The 21,198-nt window shown below is 46.8% G+C and overlaps 1 protein-coding gene across 2 annotated transcripts; it reads right to left on the bottom strand.

Annotated features, from left to right (window-relative positions):
- Positions 1–647: 647 nt before the first annotated feature.
- ANKS3 (ankyrin repeat and sterile alpha motif domain containing 3) lies at positions 648–21,017 on the bottom strand. 2 transcript variants are annotated; one of them, XM_081965337.1, is made up of 17 exons: positions 20,951–21,017; positions 18,822–19,081; positions 18,010–18,208; positions 16,947–17,068; positions 15,293–15,374; positions 14,056–14,191; positions 13,106–13,264; positions 12,758–12,886; positions 11,784–11,896; positions 9,771–9,938; positions 9,079–9,203; positions 8,510–8,651; positions 7,537–7,709; positions 6,439–6,524; positions 4,519–4,602; positions 2,883–2,977; positions 648–1,609 (listed from the first exon to the last, which is right to left on the bottom strand). In XM_081965337.1, the coding sequence occupies exons 2-16, from the start codon at positions 18,989–18,991 to the stop codon at positions 2,895–2,897; spliced, it is 1,971 nt and encodes a 656-aa protein (XP_081821463.1). In that variant the 5' UTR covers positions 18,992–19,081; positions 20,951–21,017; the 3' UTR covers positions 648–1,609; positions 2,883–2,894. The 2 variants fall into 2 exon arrangements, with proteins under 2 accessions (XP_081821463.1, XP_081821464.1); XM_081965338.1 differs by lacking the exons at positions 18,822–19,081; positions 20,951–21,017 and having other exon boundaries at positions 16,947–17,064; positions 18,010–18,156.
- Positions 21,018–21,198: the final 181 nt, after the last annotated feature.

Raw genomic sequence — 21,198 nt, 5'->3', positions numbered from 1 at the left:
TCAGTGCTTCCATGATCCCAGACAGCCTCTAGAACAGGGGACCCCAATCTCCTGTGATGTCTTCTGTGGATGATGGCTCCTCCATGTCTTCCTCAGAGGCCTCAGGGGAGAATGAGAGCATTCCTGGCACGCCTGGCATTGCTGACCCTGAGCTGTCAGCTGAATATGCCTCAGCTGGGGAGAGCTCGCAGGCCAAGGAGGAAGAGTGGGAGGAGCTGTCAGCCTTGGTAGATGCCAGAGCAGGGCAGAGAAGCGGAGATCTGCCAGATTGATGGGGGAAAGCAGGGGTGCAATGCTACCGGTTTGGGCGAACCAGTAGTAAAAAATGTTACCGGTTCGCCTTAACTGATAGTAAAAAAATGTGACCAGTTCGGGCGAACCAGTATTTCCGATGATCAATGGTGACGTATGATTTATATTAACTAGAATCGTTGGATGTCTTGCTTTCTAGCTAATCTAAATCGCCCTTGCTGTTCTACTTACCTTTGCAGGTCCGCTCGGTAGCAGGCTCCGCCCTGGACATCATCACGGCCCATTTTTTGACGCTCTGCACATGCGCGGAAAGTCCTGTGCATGCACGGAGCTGGCGCATATCTCACATTTCCAAAACCAGTAGCAAAGCTAAGTTGATTTCACTACGGGGGGGAAAGACCCCGCCCCTCTTAATGGGACCGGGAGGGGAGATTTAGCACAGCAGGCGGAGGGAGGCGTTGCTGGAAGCAACCTTTGTGAGTCGTGGCCAGATGGTCGTTTGCGTTTCCGGGGACTCTGCAGCTCGTGGATTTAACTCAGTTGCAGAGAGCGAGATCAAACACAACCCCGATGCAGCCCTCAATGAAATCGAGTTTGAAACCCCGGCCTTACCTACACTAGGTTTACTACTCTTTATGACCTGGGTGTTATCTTTGGCTCTTCGGGGACTAATCCAGAGGTCCTGGTTCTGCCTGAAGATTTTACAACTCCAGTTTTGCTAAGGGGAGCCACCTCATCATTGTCAAGTGTGAGACTATCATCTCAAATTGTGGGCTAAAAGGACCCCAAGGGGTACATTTTGTTCCTGGGAAAAATAAGCATTTCCACTTTTTTTTAAAAAAAAAATATATCACATTTGATTGGAAAGAGAAAAGAAAGGATAAAATTGGGAGAGGGGAGAATTGCAAACTCTTTCGGCCTCGAGGTCAAGAGAGGATGAAGTCCTTAGGCTGAGAGTTTTGTTGCCATGATGTTTCCCGTCGTGCTCCCAGAGGTGGAGGAAGAAAGAACCTCAGATATTGGTATCAATGAGACTTGCTTGCTTATTAAGAGACAGCAAAGCATGTCTTCCACAACTGGGCGCACTTGAACTTGCTTGCGTGGCACTTCCAAGCTTTAGAGAGCTCCTGGGTTCAACGTTCTCCTGGCTTTGCAGAATCATCAGAGCCGCGTCCCTCCTTCAGCACCGCAGGCGTGCCGTCCAGCGGTTCTGCCCTCCGTCGCCACCAATGGCAGCGGCGTATTCCAAGGCCCTTAACCGGAGAGGGCCTCTGCCGCCGATCCACCACTTGCGCTCGCTTCACTCTTGCAGGCAATCACAGCTTCAGGGTGGAACAGTCACCCAACGTCAGCGTGTCTGCAAGAGGAGAGGCATGGCTTCAGGACAGGAGCAAACATCTGCCCCAGCAAACATCTACCCCTGCTATTTGAGGCAGCCTTTGGAGCTGGGCACATCTCACATCACATCGAGACCGAAGTTCTCCGAGGCATAAACGGGGATTCACGCATTGGGCTGAACCAGGGGTGACATTCAATTTTTTGCCCCCCTACCAGCTCTGTGGGCATGGCTTGCTGGGGGTGGGTGGGTTCTGTGAATGAGGGGGCATGGTCAATTCGATGTCGCTCATGCCCACTCAGTCATGCCCACCCCCCCACAAGCCATGCCCACAGAACCCGGTAGGAAAAAAATATGTGTATGAACATGAGAGGAGGTCGGGGGATACCATAAAGGGAGCAGCAGTTTTGCTGTGAATGGAGGGAGAAACGTTTGGATTCTCTCTGCTGCATTTAACATTGAATTCCGTGGCAGAGAGAACCCGAACGTTTCTCTCTCCGTTCACAGCAAAACTGCTGCTCCCTTTATTGTCCCGTCCCCCCCCCAGCCCCCTCCCTCTTGGGGACTATCTTAAAGGGACAGGCTGCAGAAGCTTTTCTGTGAATGGAGGGAGAAACATTTAAATTGGGTGGGTGGGTCAAGTGGCCGGAACTCCCTCCTTCCTTCCTTCCTTCCTTCCTTCCTTCCTTCCTTCCTTCCTTCCTTCCTTCCTTCCTTCCATGGTGCGCACTGGTTAGAATGCAGTATTGCAGGCTAACTCTGCTGACTGCCAGCAGTTCGATTCTGACTGGCTCAAGGTTGACTCATTCCATCCTTCTAAGGTGGGTAAAATGAGGAGCCCAGATTGTTGGGGACAGGAGGCTGACTCTGTAAACCGCTTAGAGAGGTCTGTAAAGCTCTGAAGCGGGATATAAGTCTAAGTGCTATTGCTATTGGTCATGGGTGGCGCTCATCTCCATTTCGAGGCCATGAGCCAGCGCTGTCTGAAGACATTTCCACAGTCATGCGACCAGAATGACGTCACGGTGTTCTGTTTCCTCCCCACCGAAGTGGTACCACTTTTTCTACTCGCATTTGCATGCTTTCAAACTTCTAAGTGGGCAGGAGCCAGGCAAACCACAGAAACTTTGGTCGTACGTTGAGGACTGCCTGCTGTATCTGGGAAGCTTCTCGTTTCCCAGAATGGTCAACCCAATGTCTCTTCCAAAGGCGTTCTCTTGGCCTTGAAGACCGCAATGTTTTTTACACCCCAACATCCACTCTCAATCTTGGGGGCTATTTGCTCCTCACTTACCTTCCTCTACTGCTAGGGCTGTTTGCGGGGAGCCTTCCCCTTCTCTGGACGTTGTAGCCTCTCAAGGCTACGGTTGACAGAAGAGAGAGTTGTCCCTAGAGAGGCAAAACAGCTCAGTTACCGCAAGTGTTGGGGAAACCTCCACTATGGCAGGCAAGCAAGCTCGCTCAGGGAACTTGTCTTGTTCCATTATTGCCAGGTGCAAAGGATCAGCATCAGGAGTGAAATGCTACCGGTTCTGTCACTGCGTTAAATGTTTGCTAGTCGAACTGAACTGAATAGTTACTGAAAGAGTTACTGCGCAGGTCATAAGCCTTATCTGACAATGATTTATTGCGCATGCTTAACATGTTTATGTACATCACACATTCCAGAGACTTCTTCCCTTTTGATCTTTGTTCGTCTGCCAGGAAGCTGGGAGACAAACCGTTTCTGCCAAAATGTAACAATTAGATAGATTTGTTTTATTTCTATTTTCTTATTTTTGTATTAAAGCTTGTTTTTTTAATTAGAACTTGTTATTGGACTTCACTTTCGCTTTCTTGAAGAATAATGCCTGTTTGGAAAAGCCGCGGTCTAAGCCTCATTTAGTTCAGGGTGAAATCTTCCCCTGACAGGTTCACCCGAACTGGTAGTAAAAAAATGCTACTGTTCGTCTGAATTAGTAGTAAAAAATGCTTTAAAAAAAAACACCAAAACTTCCGACAATCAGCTGTCCTTGATTGTCTGTGAGGTTCCTGCTTGTGGCAGGGGGCATTTTGTGTGAAGCCCAGCTGCTTTTGTATTGTGTGTGTCCGTCAGTTGTGCAGCTTTTGTGCTATTTTTGTGTAAAGCCTGATAGTATGGATCTCTGAGCTTTGGCAGCCAAGCCTACTCGGTCATATGGCCACCAAGCCACGCCCACAGAATGGGTAGGGAATTTTTTTTTGAATTTCACCACTGATCAGCACCATAGGTGAAGTGGCAATGCAGAAGGATTTATTGCTCAAGCCTAGATACTAGTCAACTAAAGTTCAAATCTGAACCGGTGGCAGATAAGGATCAACAGCATTCAAGCAGGACTGAGCTCGGATCGTTCGCGGCAAGGCAAGGATTCTAAGCTGATGACGCATTTAACTCTGCCTCCCTTAGCTCTTGCCTGCTCTTCTCCTACACCAGGGGTGTCAATCTCGATTTCATTGAGGGCTGCATCAGGGTTGCCTTTGACCTCAGGGTGACAAGGTGGGCGTGGCCAGATCAACATCACTCGTGCCGGGGTGCCTGTGGTAGCCTGAACTCTCTGCCAGAGAAAACGGGCTCCCGAGTTCCGTTTTCGGCTGCAACGGCCTCCTGCAGCCTTCTGCCAGTGAAAATGGGAGCTCACGGGGACGGGCGGGGATGGGGTGGGTGGGCGTGGCCCACCTGAGCTCTGTTTTTGCTGGCAGAGGCCCCGCAGACTGGCCCTTTTCTGCTTTCAGGGCGGCCCTGCATAACTAAGCAACCCGTGGGCCGGACGTAGCCCCCGGGCCTTGAGTTTGACACCCCTGTCCTACATCTATTTCCCTTTGATAGCAACCATTGGGCGTGTCATGCTGCTCTGGTCATGCTGATCAGATCAAGGAGAAGACAACTGCTCAACCGCCTGTATTAACCTTACCCATTTCCCCCACGCATTCCTCCAGAAGAGCTGCCAGCTCAGGCAGGCTAAGGGCCTTCAAGGTAGGTGACCATCCTTCGGGGCCTAAGATCGAGAAAGAAATCGGCAGCATTAATTCAAGTAGATGAGACGGACATGAAAGAAATCCCTTTCCCAATTTCGGGCAAAGAAGAGCCACATCTTTATTTTTATTTTTATTATTTTGTAATTAAATCTTCAGGCTTGACATTTGCCAAACATCAAAATCACAGTTAGGCTTTTACAGCTTTCTGTTATCGGTATTTCTTTTTTCTGATTTTGGGTTTTCCATTTTCCATTCTATTATCTTATACATATTCTTCTTTGTTTCAAAGTTTCTCATTTTTACAATATATGCATCTATATACAATATTTCCATCTCTATTGCTTTCTAAACACATGCCATCTCTTTTCATTGTGTTTCTATGTGTTCCTTATGCATTGATTTTACAACTCTTTTCAAGCCACTTATACCAGCTGCTCCATATCTTGTAGTAACTAAGAGATATAGAGGAAACAGAGTACGTCTTTATTTTTAGGAGTGGGGGGCGGGACAATTCAGCTGGTTTGCCTAAGAAAAGTAGGAAAATATTAGGATAGCAGTAGCCAGAATACTTAGACTTACAGTATATACCACTTCACAGTGCTTTTACTGCCCTCTCTAAGTGGGTTACAGAGTCAGCCTCTTGCCCCCAACAATCTGAGCCCTCGTTTTACCCACCTCGGAAGGATTGAAAGCCGAGTCGACCTGGAGCCTGGGGAGATTCGAACTGCCAAAAAACAGGCAGTCAGCAGACAGCAGAAGTAGCCTGCAGTACTGCACTCTAACCACTGCGCCACCGCGGCTAGATAGATGATACATAGACAGACAGACAGACAGACAGACAGACAGACAGACAGACAGATGGATAAAGAATGACAGATAAGATACATAGATAGACAGACAGACAGACAGATGGAGATGGATAAAGATTGACAGGATAGATGGATGGATGGATGGATGGATGGATGGATGGATGGATAGATAGATAGATAGATAGATAGATAGATAGATAGATAGATAGATAGATAGATAGATAGATAGATAAGCAGGCAGGCAGGCAGGCAGGCAGACGGACGGACGGACGGACGGACGGACGGACGGACGGACGGAGATAGATGGATAAAGTGACAGATAGGATCGATAGATAGATAGATAGACAGACAGATGTAGATGGATAAAGTGACAGATAGGATAGATAGATGATAGATAGATAGATAGATAGATAGATAGATAGATAGATAGATGATAGATAGATAGATAGATAGATAGATAGATAGACAGATGTAGATGGATAAAGTGACAGATAGGATAGATAGATGATAGATAGATAGATAGATAGATAGACAGATAGATAGATAGATGATAGATAGATGATAGATAGATAGATAGATAGATAGATAGATAGATAGACAGACAGACAGACAGACAATGATAGATCAATATGATAGATAAGATTTATCTAGCTATCACTTAGACTTATATACCGCTTCACAGTGCTTTTACAGCCCTCTCTAAGTGGTTTACAGAATCAGCCTCTTGACCCCCAACAATCAGGGTCCTCATTTTACCCACCTCGGAAGGAGGGAAGGCTGAGTCAACCTTGAGTCAGCGAGAACTGAATTACAGCTGGCAGTCAGCATAATTAGCCTGCAATACTGCGCTACCATGGCGCCCAGGATGAATAGGGGGGAAAGGAGAGCTGGTTGAAAGATGTGTGAAGAAGATAGGCAGGAAGTGGGTTCTGAAGAGGGGAGGGATGGGTTCCACAGGAGTAAGAGGAAACTTAGCTCAGATACAATGTGTGGGAGGAAGACGGGGAAGACAGCCTCTTGGTCATCAACAGTGCAGCCCCTACTTACTGGCTCCTAAGTTTGCTCTGATTTCCGATCCCTGGCTGGCTGCCTGCTCCTGGTTGATCCGGGAAGCCAGCTCTGCCTGACAGGCCCTTAAAAAGAAACCAGAAGGATATCAAGAGATTTCTATGAAAGAAAATCATACACAGAGGCAGAGAAGCAGAAGAAACCGTATTATTCTCACAGGAGGATTATAGATAGTCCTCGACTTACTGTTCTGACTGAGGCTTCCCAAGAGCCTGAAGCCAACTCCTTGTCCCGACAAAAAAAACCCTTTTATTAATTTCCTGTGAATTCTGCTCCTTCACATCCAGCAAAGTCTTTCAAGGGAGGATTTAGAGTCACAGACCTTCTCTGGCTTGGAGAGCTGCCAGGCCGAGTCACAAACCAATTAAGCAAACTAATTGCCTCCTGCAAGCTCCACTCCCCTTTTGCTCCTCTTTTATTTCCTCTGGGAGGGGCCATTCATCATCCACCTGTGGCTTTACTCCTGAGTCAGCCCTTGTTCCTTAACTGTTCCCTTCATCTGGCAACTCTGCGCACTGAGAACAGGCTCCAGCTGTTCTTCTGCCTCACTGATCTCCGACTCTGAAGGCAGCTGATAACTGGCATACGGCCCTGGCCCCCTCTCTGCCTCCGAGACAGAGCCCTCATCAGAGCCTTCCCCAGACTCCAGGATTTCACTGGCCACTGGCGAGCTACAACGCTTTCAACCATTCATTTAGCAATTGTTTGATATTACAAGGGTACTGAAAAAAAGTGCCTTAGGACTGTTCCTTGCATTTATGACTGTCGCAGCATCAGTGATGTGATCAAAATCCAGGTAACCAACATGTATTGACAACAGTTGTAGAATCCTGGGATCATGTGATCGTCATTTATGACTTTCCCAGACACCTTCTGATAAGTAAAGTCAATGGGGGGGGGAGGGGGAGAGATGGATTTGCTTAACAACCACAGGATTCACTTACCAACTGCAGAGATTGGCTTGATACCCATGGCAGAAGAAGGTTGTAAAATCAGGTGCAATTCATTTAACAACCATCTTGTTTGGCCCTGGGAATCCTGGCTCCCAAAATGGCACCCCCTTAAAGGCTCGCTCACCGCATCTGTTCCAGGAGGAGCCCAGCACTTCTGGTGATGCCCTGGACTTCTTGGAGTTGAGCCTGGGCATTGCTCCAGGCCACGTCCTGCTCCATGAGGCAGCTCTCCACCACCGCTCGCAGCTCCTGCTCTTGGCTCACCTGTCCTTTCAGCCCTTTGACTTCCTCACACCTCTGCAAGGAAAGAAAGAAAGAAAGAAAGAAAGAGAGAGAGAGAGAGAGAGAGAGAGAGAGAGAGAGAGAGAGAGAGAGAGAGTCCAGTGCTTTGTGTGCAACCAGAGCAGGTTCCTTCCAACTCTGACAATGTTCAATGTCAGGGGTGTCAAACTCGATTTCACTGAGGGGTTATGTTTGACCTCGGGGGAGGGGGGGAGCATGGCCAGCATGACATCACTTGCGTCAGTGCTCTTCTCCCTAGCTCAGTTTTCAGCTGGGATGGCCTCCTGCAGCCCCTCTACCAGCAAAAACAGAGCTCAAGGGGGGGCCATGCGCAGCCCTGGCAAGATCTGTTTTTGGCCAGGACGGTCTCCTGTAGCCCTCTGCCAGCAAAACCCGATCCCCCCTCAAGCTCCACTTTCCCTGGCAGAGGGCTGCAGGAGGCTGTCCCAGCTGAAAACGGAGCCCGGAGGGCCGCGGACTTTAGTTGTTTCCAGGGCAGGCTAAGATCTCAGCAGCCCGCAAACCAGATTCGGCCCCTGGGCCTTGAGTTTGTTCTCTGTCAAGTCAAAATCTGTTGAAGCTTTTAACTCTTCACACTAAATCCACTCCCACCATCTTTTCACCTGCCGGATTTCCTCTGACTTGAAGGACCAGCATTTCAACCTCACTCTCTTAGTACTTTGGCGGGGTGGGTGGTGGGTGGGGTGGGCTTAAACCAAGGAGGCACCCAACCGACATGTACACATCACCCCTGGGATGCCAACCAAGCATCCTTCATCTCCTTCCAAACGCGTTAGAGAAGTGGGGTGCTTCACCTTGTGAAGCTGGATGGCCAATTCTTGCATTTCGGCTTCCAGGCGGTCGGAATAGGCCAGCTCAAGGGCATCATTCAGGGGCCGGGCACTGCTGTGCCATCGGGCAATGGCGGAGGTCATCTTCCTTTTTGGTCCAAAGAGCCTACAGGGGAAAATAAGCAGGAATCAGCAGGAAAGCTCCCACCAGAATTCTTTGCAGGCCCAACGAAGCAGCGTCTTGTGGGTTGGACTGGGCTCTTCTCCCACACAGACCCACTTGGCACCACGCGTGCCCAGAAGGTTGCTGCATACAGTGACGCCTTTAGTCAAATACACTACATTCATCCATTCATTCATTTATAAAGTTTATTTATCCATTTTCTCCCCTTAAGTATACATAGGTGCTTAATGAACAGTATATTGCCTGCGTCACTTTAGGTTTACAAAATAATGGTAATAATTCTGATATTAATGATAATGATTGAAATAATAAGGGCCAAAACTGAAGATGGGAAGCATTGAGGGATAGGCGCTCTGGCAGGAAAGCTGCATGGTTCTGGGTCCAATCCTCAGCATAAAAATCCACTTACGTGATGCCTATCTCTTTTAGGTCACTCTCCGTTAAAGTCAAGAAGATGCGGAGGTCAATATCTTGCTCCTCAAAGATTTGCAAGTACTTCAGGCAGCCAATCTGGTCTAGGAAGGTGGCCAGATCCTACAGCCCAGGAGAAGCAAACAGAACAGACTGTCAGGAGCGCTGGTGGGTTGCTAATCTTTTTAGTACTGGTTGGGGCCATATACTGAAGTCCATATACCTTAAAATTGCCAAGGTTGACAAACACCGTTCTAGGTATATCTAGAATAGATAATTATTTGGGAAAGTTCTCAAGGTTTTCTTATAACACCCAACTCCCTGAATTCCCCAGTCGGCATGAGAATTCTGGGAGTTGAAGTCCATATACCTTAAAATTGCCACGGTTGAGAAACACTGTTCTAGGTATCTCTAGAACGGATTGGAAAGATTCTCAAGATTCTCTTACAACACCCAACTCTCAGAATTCTCCAGTCAGCATAATAGTTGGGAAATTCTGGGAGTCAAAGCCCACAACTTAAAGACGCCAAGGTTGAGAAACACTGTTCTAGGTATACTTGGACATGGAGAATTGTTTTGGCAGATTCTCAAAATTCTCCTATGATAACCAACTACCAATAGAAACCACCCAGAAATCCAAAATGGTACTTCTCCCCTGTATTGGCTAGCTTTGCTGGGCTTGAGGGTTACCTGTGCTCCAGTGCAGGAGGGGGTCTCATCATTAGATGGGATGTGGTGTTGAGCTGAGGCCTTGGCTTTCCAAGGCCAGTGAGTGTCACTGTTGCCATAGCGATTCTTGGCCTTCATGGAACTCTTGGCATGTTTTCGGCTGGAGGATTTGGCTGCCGAGTCAGAATCCTGCACACAGTGAGAAGAAGGATAATGTCAGGGTTCCAAATAGCATCCAAAAGTAAACCAGAGTCCGAGGCAAAGTATTGCTCAAAGTTCCAATTTATTAAGAGAGCCATGTTGGCACATCTGGGAAAACACGAATTTGAAAGCTTCCCGCTTTTCCCCACCCAGTTGAAAGTTCAAGATCTTTCCCCCACACCCACAAGTCCATCACGTGGTCCAATCTCCCACTGCCATGCTGGCAGCTTCCACCCATCCAATTCCGGTCAGGTGCAAAGGTGCAGAGACAAAGGATGACCTTGGCTTTCTAGAAAGAATATTGTTATGGCTACATAGCATCTAGCTCTGTACAATCCCTCCTCCCATTTTCCCACAATTGAAAATGCATAGTAGAATAATAGAAAGTGTGGCAGGCCAAAGATCCACAAGAAAATATGGTTGCAGGCCTTACAGACAGAGGATAAGCCCAGCGAAAGCAGTCTTCTTCAAAACACAGGTTAGATAAATATGACACAGGACCTCTTCCATGACCAAAGGTCAATTGTTAAAGACTTCAGAAGCTTCCACACATCATCACTTTTTTATTATCACGAGTAGAAAAAGAATTAGGTTCCTTCTCAAGGAGCAATTTCAGCCTCAGTGTACTTCTAGTTTCATGAAAAAGGGCTAGAGGTGACATGGTAGCAGTGTTCCAATATTTGAGGAGCTGTCACAAAGAGGAAGAGGTCAACCTATTGTTAGGTCAGACAAGAAGTAGCTGATGGAAATTAATGAAGGAGAGGACCAACCTAGAACTGAGACGAAATCCCCAGAACAATTAATCAGTGGAACGGCTTGTCTTCAGAAGCTGTGGGTACTCCAACATTGGAGGTTTTTAAGAAGAGACTGGACATCCATTTGTTTGGAATGGTATAGGGTCTCCTGCTTGAGCAGGGCGTTGGACTAGAAGACCACCAAGGTCTGTTCCAAGTATTAACAATGGCGCTTGGACTTATATACCACGTTACAGTGCTTTACATCCCTCTCTAAGCAGGTTACAGAGTCAGTCTCTTGGCCCCCAACAATCGGGGTCCTCATTTTACCAACCTCGGAAGGGTGGAAGGCTGAGTCAATCTTGATCCGGTCAGGATCGAACTCCTGGCAGTGGGCAGTGAGTTAACCTCCAGTACTGCATTCTAACTACTGTGCCACTATAGCTCTTTTCCCCCCACCAAGAATATGTATTTGTTTTCCACTTAAGACACCTTTGAGTCAAGTTGAATTCCCAGTAACTCCATGAAGACACATGACGTTTCCTTGGCAACTAAGATAAAATCTAGTGCTGTCCTCGTCTGGGGGGGAGGGTGTCCCCTCACCAGAGGCTCAATTCTGCTTTGTGTCAGACCTGCAACCATCTTTTCTTTTGGATCTCTGGCCTGCCATATTTTCTATTATTTTACTAAGCATTTTCTATTGTGGGAAAATGGGAGGGGGGGATTGTACGGAGTTAGATGCTATGTAGCCATAACAATATTCTTTCTAGAAAGCCAAGGTCATCCTTTGTCTTTGAACCTCTGCACCTGACCGGAACTGGATGGGTGGAACTGCCAACATGGCAGTAAGAGATTGGACTATGGGATGGGACTTGTGGGTGTGGGGGGCAAGATCTTGAACTTTCAACTGGGTGGGGGAAAACCGGGAAGGTTTCAGATTCGGGTTTTCCCAGATGTGCCAACCTGGCTCTCTTCATCAATTGGAACTTTGAGCAATACTTTGCCTCGGACTTTGATTTACTTTTGGATGCTATCTGGAACCCGGACACTTAGCTCCTGAGTCCACCCAAGATCGCCCCATGTGTTGCAAGTTCTCTACCTCATTGCTCTCTAAGGAGCCCTCGCTGCTGATCCCCACCGTTCTGGCCAGGCCTTCACTGCTGCTGCTGGTCTGGATGACGCCCCCGTCATTTGGGAAGAAGGAATTCTCTTCTGAAATAGCGAGGAGTGACAGAAGAGACCGTTTCAGACCCAACGGAGGGGCCACCTTTATATAGTCAGATACGGACAAAACAAGGAGCAAATCTCACAATTTTAGGTCAGTATTATATCTTTCACCGAGGAGTGGTGGTGCGGTGGCCTAGAGGTGGAGCTCTCGCCTCCTAATCAGCAGGCTGTGAGTTCGATCCTAGGTAGAGACAGATATTTCTCTCTCTGGGCACGACGGGAATATATCTGCTGAATATAACTCCGCATTGGTGACGGGAACGGCATCTGGCCAGTAAACATTCAGCTCCATTCAGTTGCCTAGACTCCACCCCGATGCAAGGGATTATGGGGTCATTAAAAGATGATGATGATGATGATGAATTTTTTCACTATGAACTTCAGTATTCTGAAAAATTGTGGGTGTTGACCCTCTAGTGCAGTGATGGTGAACCTATGGCATGCGTGCCACAGGTGGCACGCGGAGCCATTTGTCAGGGCACGTGAGGCGCAGCCCTGTCAGCTGGCCAGCGTGCGCATGTGGAATCCTTTGCCTTGGACTCTGCTGGTAACAGATCACAATCTAATTCCAAGAACCAGGGAAATGATTATATTCCTTCAGCTCAGAGCTGTTCTTCTGCCCCTCTGATGTCTGACTCTGAAGGCAGCTGATAACTGGCATACGGCCCTGGCCCCCTCTCTGCCTCCAACACAGAGCCCTCATCAGAGCCTTCCCCAGACTCCAGGACTGGCCCATGTTCCTCCCCAACCTCTTCAATGTCCAAATCTGCTGCCAGCTCTGCTGACCACTGGCAGGCCACAACAGCAGCAGGATCAGTCTATCCGGCCAAAGAAAAGACAGGGTACCTCGGCTGCTACTGCTCTCCACATCGCGGTCATTGATGGGGGAGATGACATCTCGGTACCGAAGGCCCCCTCCCTCCAAGCCGCTTCCATCGTCTTTAAAGGTGACGTAGCCTTCTGGCGGGACCTGCTCTGTGTGTAAAAGGAAGGGACGGTAAAAGGAAGGGAGGTGAACAAAGGAATGGGAATTCTTCAAAGTTTAGCGATTTGCAACACGTCGCTCTTATTAAATCGTAACTTTGATGAAAGCTATGCCTTGAACTCTGATTTAATTCTGGATGATATTTGGAACGCTGCCACCACGGCCATCTAGGCAGATTCTGAAGCAGAGGAGGTAAGACCTGAACTCACCATGATGAAGCCGGCTCTTCCCACCAGTTCTGACCGCTGTGATCTTGGCCAGAGCGTGAGGCCCTTCGTGAATACTGGGGCCCCTGGATTTGCGGGCAGGCCTTTGTCTTTGCGGAGCGCAGTAAGACTCATCAGAGGAGCTCAGATCTTCGTACTTCCCTGAAGGTCCAAAAGTGCAAGCAGTCATTTTTTAAAATGTCCATTATTTATCATTTTATTATATAAGTCAAAACACGAAACAGTAAAACCAACAAAGAAAATGAAACGAAACGAAAGCATACATTCCATCCTAACTACAACAAAAAGGAGAAAAAATTGTGCCGGGGAAAAAAAAGAGAGAGAGAGGTAAAAGTGATCAATTAAATTTAACATTTAACACGTAGGATCCATCCTGGCTGGGTGCTGAAACAAAAGAAAAAGCAGTAAATTCTCCTCTTTTACAAATATATACTGTCTAGAGACGGGAAACCGTTTGTGGACTTTCTATGCGCTAAATATAACAGATTTTATAATTATGTCTCTCTATCTAAATATAAAAGAAGAAAGAAGAAAGAGAAGCCAACAGGTTGAGCTAAACATTACACTAATCTTCAAATCCTTCTGTTAACCCTCTGTTGTTATACTCAGCGCGCAGAGAGTCCACAAATGGTTTCCAGTCTCTTATAAAGCTGCCTAGTCCAGTGTTTCTCAAACTTGGCGACTTTAAGTCCTGTGGACTTCAACTCCCAGAATCCTGGGAGTTGAAGTCCACAGGACTTAAAGTCGCCAAGTTTGAGAAACACTGGCCTAGTCCATTATCTCTAATCAAAGCTTTGATTAGCATTCTAATCATTCTTGAATCTGTTTCCTGTTGGGCCGAGCTCAAAGGGTAGATTTCCATCGGCCGCATCCACCTAGGGCTTCCGATTCAATCAGATCCTTTTTCCACGAGGTTATAGCCTTTGACTCACCTGTGCCTCTCCGCAAGACTTTGGGCACAGGAGCCGTATGCAAGTCTATCAGCCCCACAATCTTCATGTGTCCGTATTTCATGGCCAAGGTCCGTGCTGTGGCCCCCGTGCTGTCCCGTACGTCCACTTTCACGCCCTGTGGGAAGGCACCAACCTTCACTCAATCGGTCCAGTAAAAATGAACTGGTAGCAATTAGAAACATTTGCAGTAACCGGGGAACTGTGTCGTGGCCTGCCAGTGGCCAGCGGAGCTGGTGGCACACTCTGATAGTGAGGAGGTTGGGGGGGGGGGGGGCACGGGCTGGTCCTGGGGTCCGGGGAAGCCTCTGATGAGGGATCTGTGTCAGAGGCAGAGATAGGGCCAGGGCCATCCAACAGTTATCAGCTGCCTTCGGAGTCGGACATCAGTGGGGCAGAAGAACAGCTGGAGCCTGTTCCTAATGTGGCACACAGATGATAGTGAGGAGGTTGGGGGGGGCACGGGCTGGTCCTGGGGTCTGGAGAAGTCTCTGATGAGGGATCTGTGTCAGAGGCAGAGACAGGGCCAGGGCCGTCCAACAGTTATCAGCTGCCTTTGGAGTCGGACATCAGTGGGGCAGAAGAACAGCTGGAGCCTGTTCCCAATGTGTGCATGTGCAGAGCTGCCAGGAGAAGGGAAAAGCTAAGGAACAAGGGCCAACTCGGGAGTAAAGCTACAGGTGGACGGTGAATGGCCCCTCCCATAGTGAATAAAGAGGAGCAAAAGGGGAGTGGAGTTTGCAGGAGGCAATTCGTTCAATTCATTAGGGTGAAGATCTGTTCCTGACTTCTTGCCAAGTAATTGCTGCTACAGCTTGGAGTTTGGAAGATATCGGCCTGGCAGCTCTCCAAGCCTGATCAAGGTCTGTAGTTGTGAAATCTCTTGAGAGACTGTTGGCCAGGACTTTGCTGGAGAGGAATTCCCTTTAACCTAAATAAAAGAGGTTTTATCGGGATGAGGAGTTGGCTTCATGACCTTGGGAAGCCTAGGTTCGAACAAACTCCTAATGAAAATCTTTTGTGGGCCCATACTCCTAATGCAGTCATCAGAGGATTCGTGGTGAAAAGCTTGTGAAAATTAACCTACGTTATACCACCTTTATTCAGACACACTTTGTGCTCGGCCAAAACCAGAACAGAATATTACGGCTGGGCAGGATATAGTTTAACAAACAGGCATGGTGCTTTTTGATCTTCCTGGAAATCAAGGGTCACTCACATGGCTGAGAAGATACTGGACGATGATCTCATGACCAGAAGCCGCTGCTTCCATCAGAGCCGAGTATCCGCAAAGGGGTTCCCTGGCCCGAGAGAAAATTAAAACGTACGGAAGGCTCAAGTCAATATTGGCGTGATTAACAATGGGGCAAAACGAAGGCTAGTTACAAATGCATAGTATGAAAGAGAACAGGGAATTGTCCCCAAAGCACAGATTAATTTCAGATTAATCTCACATTCCAAGGTAAGCCGTGTTGATTTAAGGATCTGGATCCTGCTTTTGATTTCACACGTGCTCCCAAAGCAGTGCTTCTCAAATAGTGGGGCGGGCCCCCCAGGGGGGGCGCGAGGCTCCGTAAAGGGGGGCTCAGCTCAAATTATTTTATATATTTTTGTTTTGCAGGTTAAAGTTTTTTTTAATATTGTGTTCCTTTAAATCCTGTGCTCCTTTAAATCTTTTCTGCTACAGTTAATAAAGCTATTCTTTGTTGTAAATTGATCCACATTTCTTTCTTTTTTTATTCTCTTATACGTTAATAAGGATACAGTGTTATGCAGAGGTGTACTTATAACAATTTTATAGACAAATGATACTATTTACAGTCACGCGGGGCGTGCGAAATGTTTTCTTCTTCCTAGGGGGGGCATGACAGAAAATAATTGAGAAGCACTGTCCCAAAGTAACTTGACATAAAGCCAATCTGGGTGACTTTGGAACAGTAACTTAGCTAAAGAGTTGACAACCATGAAAATGGACTCTTCCTCATAGCGTTATCTAATGGCCTCTGTTAGATACCTGTTCTAACTACAGTGGTTTCCACCAAGGTCCTCTCTTCCGGCGGGAACAGAGGTTTAATCCCATTGGTCGAAGGGTCTGATAGCTCCCTATAAAAGAGCTGCTGTCAGACTCAACCTACGCTGGATTGTTCTCATTTCTTGTACTGAATAAAGAGCTGTTGTTACCGTTAAGCCTGTGTGTGCCTATCCATGACCCAATCTAACAGCCTCCATGAAAAACAGGAGGCATAGTCCCAGTTTACTAAGTCTTTCTGGGCCACTAACTATGGGACTGGATTTGTTTATTATTAGACTAGCCGATAACTGGGCATTGCCTGGGTATTTATTTATAGGGGTGAAATGTCCGGACGAAACATCATTTCTAATATTGGATTTTCCCCCTTACCAGAGGGAGCTCCCTTGTGGAGTTACTGTGAAGCCGTTACCATGGCAACTCCACTGCGCTGTACAGTAGAAGCCTCTCTCTCTCTCTCTCCCTACCTACCTACCTACTGTATTTCTCTCTCTTTCTCTCCCTCTCTATCCCTCTATCTACCTACCTACTTTTTTTTTTTAATTTGCCTCTTCAAAACCTTGGTGCGTCTTATAATCTGGTACGCCTTATACTCTGAAGAAATACGGTAGATGTAATAGATATAGGAATCATTAGGACTATATAAAAATGTATTTGAGTAGTAAATGGTTAAGTTAGTACTGTCAAAAAGGATTGTTACGTGTACAAAACTATTTTTAAAGGTATTTGTATTTAATGTTTTAAATTCTCAATAAAGTTCCCCCCCCCCCAAAAAAATATAATAAATAAATAAACTGTTGTAAATTGAGGATGAGCTGTGTTATATTTGGCCATGTTCTCCTACCTGCAGTTGGCATTGGCTCCACTGTCCAGTAAGAACTTCACCATCTGCTGATGGCCAGCGCTGGTGCAATGAAAGAGGGCAGTCCAACCATGGATGTCCGTCATCTCCAACTCCGCACCTTGCTTCACAGAAATGGAACATTCGTTATTACACATCCCCAGGATCAGCGGTCGCCAACTGGTGGTCTGTGGACCACTGGTGGAGCGCAAGAATTTTTTTTTTTAATTGTAAGTTGCCCAGAGTCACCTATGTGTGACCTGGGCATCTACGCCAATTTCTTTAATACACAAATCTCATTCTATTTGCTTAGTTATTTTGAGCTCATACTTTGCTGTTATCAATAGAAATAGAATTCTTTATCGGCCAAAAAAGTCTGATTGGACACACAAGGAATTTGTCTTTGGTGCAGAAGCTCTCGGTGTACATAAAAAAATACATTCATCAAGAATCGTAAGACGCAACGCTTAGCTAGATAGTCAGAGGATACTAAATAAGCAATCAAAATCATGCTAGGAAACTAAATAAAACAATATAATCATAAAGATACAAGCAACAAGGTTATAGTCATAAGTGGGAAGAGACAGATAATAGGAAAGATGAGAAGCATAGTAATACAGTCTTAGTCAGGGGTTGGCAACCTTAAACACTCAAAGAGCCATTTGGATCAGTTTCCCAAAGAAAACACCGGGGGGGGGGCACAAAACCTACCAGGGGTCGAAAAGCTAAATAAATTGCGTACTGGCGGATGTGACACATATTTTGAGCAACAGGGAGCCGCAGCAGAGGGATGAAAGAGCCACATGTGGCTCCAGAACCACGGGCTGCTATCTTAGTAAATAGTTTGACAGTGTCGCGGGAATTAATGGTTTAGCAGAGTGATGGCACGCGGGGGGGAAACTGTCCTTGTGTCTAGTTGTTCTGGTGTGCAATGCATTCGACCTTGATTCTTAAAACTGAGGCGGGCTATTATCAAGACGAAAAGCTAAACCAGTAGTGGCCCCTTGCCCTATTGAAACAGCGTGAGCGATTTCATATTTTGACAGCCGTTCTAAAGCTCACCCACCTGGAGCAAAAAGGCGGCCACACATTCATTCCCACAGCTGGCTGCCAACATCAGCGGGGTCTGGCCTTCTGGAGTGGACATATTCACGTTTGCTCCGGCTTGTAGCAGCAGGTGCACAACGGTGTCGTAACCGATGTAGGAGGCGTACATCAGTGGAGTCCAACCGCCGCAGTTCTTCTGATCCAAGTCCTTCTCCCCTCTGGAAGGGACACAGCATGTGAGATTTCCCCAAAGGTAGAAAACTGCAAGCCATTGCTATTCAGGGCCAGAATGTCAGAATGGTTCCTCTGGTCTAAAAACCAGTGTTTTCAAAAATCCTTTTAATCTAATAGGAAATTAACTCTGGCCACGTCATATAAAGAGAACCTAAAGTATTTTTCGGGGTATAAGACGCACTAAGATTTTGAAGAGGCAAATGGAAAAAAAAAGTTTTTGCACTCTGCACACTTTCACTCTGTGAAACATTTTGGAATGTTAAAAAAAAATCCCATCCTTATTATCGACTTTCATGAAATTACTGACAGTGGGAAGTTCCTGTTAGCTATTCTCTTACTGTCAGGCTCCAAAAACCAAGACAGACAAGCTGTGATGCTTCCAAGTAGATTTCTTTATTGTTTCTCACCGATAGATTGAATCTTGCCAAACTAAAGCAAGCTACCATCCACATCAAGCATATACACTGGGAACTGTTAGGGAGGAGCTGCCTCCACCCTCTTTCTCTCACACCAACTCTTTGCACAGAGTTGTCTCTTGCTCCTCTGGAATGCCGCCTCTCCCTCCTGGGAATCCAGATGACGTTCCATCCCACTTACCGTTCAATACTGTCCTTCACCACCTCATACTGGCCTATGGAAGCGGCTGTGTGAAGGTCCAAAGGTATGTCTAATTCTTGGCAGCTGGCCGCCTGGCCCTCTCCGTGCCACATGGTTAGGCTGCGGTTCAAGAGCTCTGTCTCGCTGGCTTCGTCGCTCAGTTCCGACATTCTGCCTTCAGAAGCCAAAAGAAAGAAAGTTCCTTGAATTCTTCAATTTTGCCAATCTAAGGCGACAGCAGAGCGCTAATGATTGCGGGGCTGAAATTAATCCAGACAAAACAGTAGTACTGTTATTCCACATTCAATGTACCATATTTTTCGGAGTATTTTTCCTCCTTGCAACAAACAGGGAAAATGGGACTTGCAGAGGTGGCAATAGGCTATGCCCATTCCCGCAGCCTGAAACAGCTGATGGAGGCCTGGGATTAAACTGAAATTGAAACTTGCTGTTTGCTGTAAGGAGGCAAATTGCTGGGAGGCAGAGGCAGATTTTTTCCTTCTTCTAATCAGGCTAAACTGAAACAGGCTGTTTGCTGCAAGGAGGTAAGTCAATAACTATAAATGCCTACAGAATGTTCAAATTATTACACTTATTTTTTAAAGCCTGCTTTATTATTGTTCTAGGCAACTTAACAGAATGAAGAAGCTTTTTAAAATAAATGCTTGATCTGAAGAGGCCCCATGCTCTTGTATCTCCTTTTAAATAGCAGAGAATAACGTATACTTCCAGAAAGCCCCATCAATTTTAACAGCATCTGTACAAGAATAGCCTGAAATGTAACACCACAAACAGTGTATATCTTCTGCGCTGTTTGCTTTTTGCTGCAAGGAGGCAAATTGCTGGGAGGCAGAGGCAGATTTTTTTCCCCTCTCGTTTTCCTCCCCAAAAGCTGGGTGCGTCTTATACTTTGGAGCATCTTATACTCCGAAAAATACGGCATTTATTATCATGTTAGGAGTACTTAGCCTTCTATCAACTACATAAGGGATTTTGCTCTCCTTTGATTCATTCACTTCTTTGGGCTGAAAGCAGATCTGTGCTCAGAGGCAATGGTGGGAAGGAGCGCAATGACAATAGTTCCTGAATTTGTACACCCTTATTCAAACTTTTCAGATCATGCATTTATATACAACGTGCAATAATGTTGCAGAAATTGACAGGCTTTAGACTTCTCAGGATACAGGAGGAGTTTATTTGGCAGCCAGGTTGAGAAAAGTTAGCCCATGGCTAACGTTGCGAATTTCTGAACGACCTTCATTATCGAAGCACGCATTCTTATACATTCTCAAAGACAGCGTGAAACACTTAACTCATTTCTTATTGGTTACCTTGAGGAAAAAGCCTTATAAGGAGATGGGGGGTCTTACTTCTCCTTTTGTTACAGGTATGGACTAGGTGCCATTAACGAACTTTAATTGAACCTTGTGGTTTTGGACTTTTGACATAGGGACGTTTGCTGGAACATGTTGTGGTTGAAGGCTGATGACATTTCCCTGTCCCTTTAAGCAAGCTTCCAACTGACCCTTTTATGCCACGTCTTCATTCTTATATTTTAATCCATATTTTATTCTATTTTAATATAGCCGTCCATCTCATAAAACTCTTGAGCAGCTGCCCAGCAGAAACATCAGCACAGGTAGCCCTCCATTTACAACCATTCATTCAATTGATCAAGAGCTGCTACTTAGCCCAGGGGTGTCCAAACTTGGGAACTTTAAGACTTGTGGACTTCAACTCCCAGAATTGAAGTCCACAAGTCTTAAAGTTCCCAAGTTTGGACACCCCTGACTTAGCCCCTTCATACTTTTGGGAGCAGGAAGTGCATATCCCAAAGGTGCTTTTTTTTTTTTCAAGAGGCGACTGGACTTGCTGGCTTTTCTTTGAAGACCTTTCGCTTCTCATCCAAGGAGCTTCTCCGGCTCCGACTCGAAGGTGGAGAACGGAAGGAGATCCGGTCAGAACCGAAGAAGCTTCTTGGATGGGAAGCGAAAGGTCTTCAGAGTAAATTCAGAAAGTCCAGTCGCCTCTTGGAAAAAAAAAGAGCACCTTTGGGACAACTATGACCTGGAGGACTGAGAATCTCCATAAGTTTTTCCCCTCGCGGCCACCGTACGCGCTTCACCTACCCGGCGCTCCGGCGAACGAAAGTAAGGAGAGAGAGAGAGAGGGAGGCTGTCAGCCGAGTCTACAGGCCTCGCTCGCGCCCCCGCCCTCGTGACCCCACTCTTCTCCCGCCTCCTCCTTCTGGCTACTCGTTCCTCCGTTACGTCCGTCAACCATCGCCGGGGCCCAACCAACCAATGAGAAGATGGTCTCGCGCTATCTCCCAGCCTCCCGAGACGGTCAGCCAATGAACGCCCTGCAAAAGCAGAGC

The sequence above is a fragment of the Natrix helvetica genome (assembly GCF_964273705.1).
Source record: "Natrix helvetica genome assembly, chromosome: 13".
Classification (NCBI taxonomy): domain Eukaryota; kingdom Metazoa; phylum Chordata; class Lepidosauria; order Squamata; family Natricidae; genus Natrix; species Natrix helvetica.
This window is presented reverse-complemented; position numbering and strand designations above follow the sequence as displayed.

Bases quoted from the DNA above. Each gene is read 5' to 3' on its own strand.
- ANKS3 (XM_081965337.1), bottom strand. From the start codon at position 18,991: ATGTCGGAACTGAGCGACGAAGCCAGCGAGACAGAGCTCTTGAACCGC. The intron at 18,209-18,821 runs GTAAGTGGGATG...TGTCCCTTCCAG, and splicing joins GTGAAGGACAGTATTGAACG to AGGGGAGAAGGACTTGGATC. The intron at 4,603-6,438 runs GTAAGTAGGGGC...TCTCGATCTTAG, and splicing joins CAGAGCAAACTTAGGAGCCA to GCCCCGAAGGATGGTCACCT.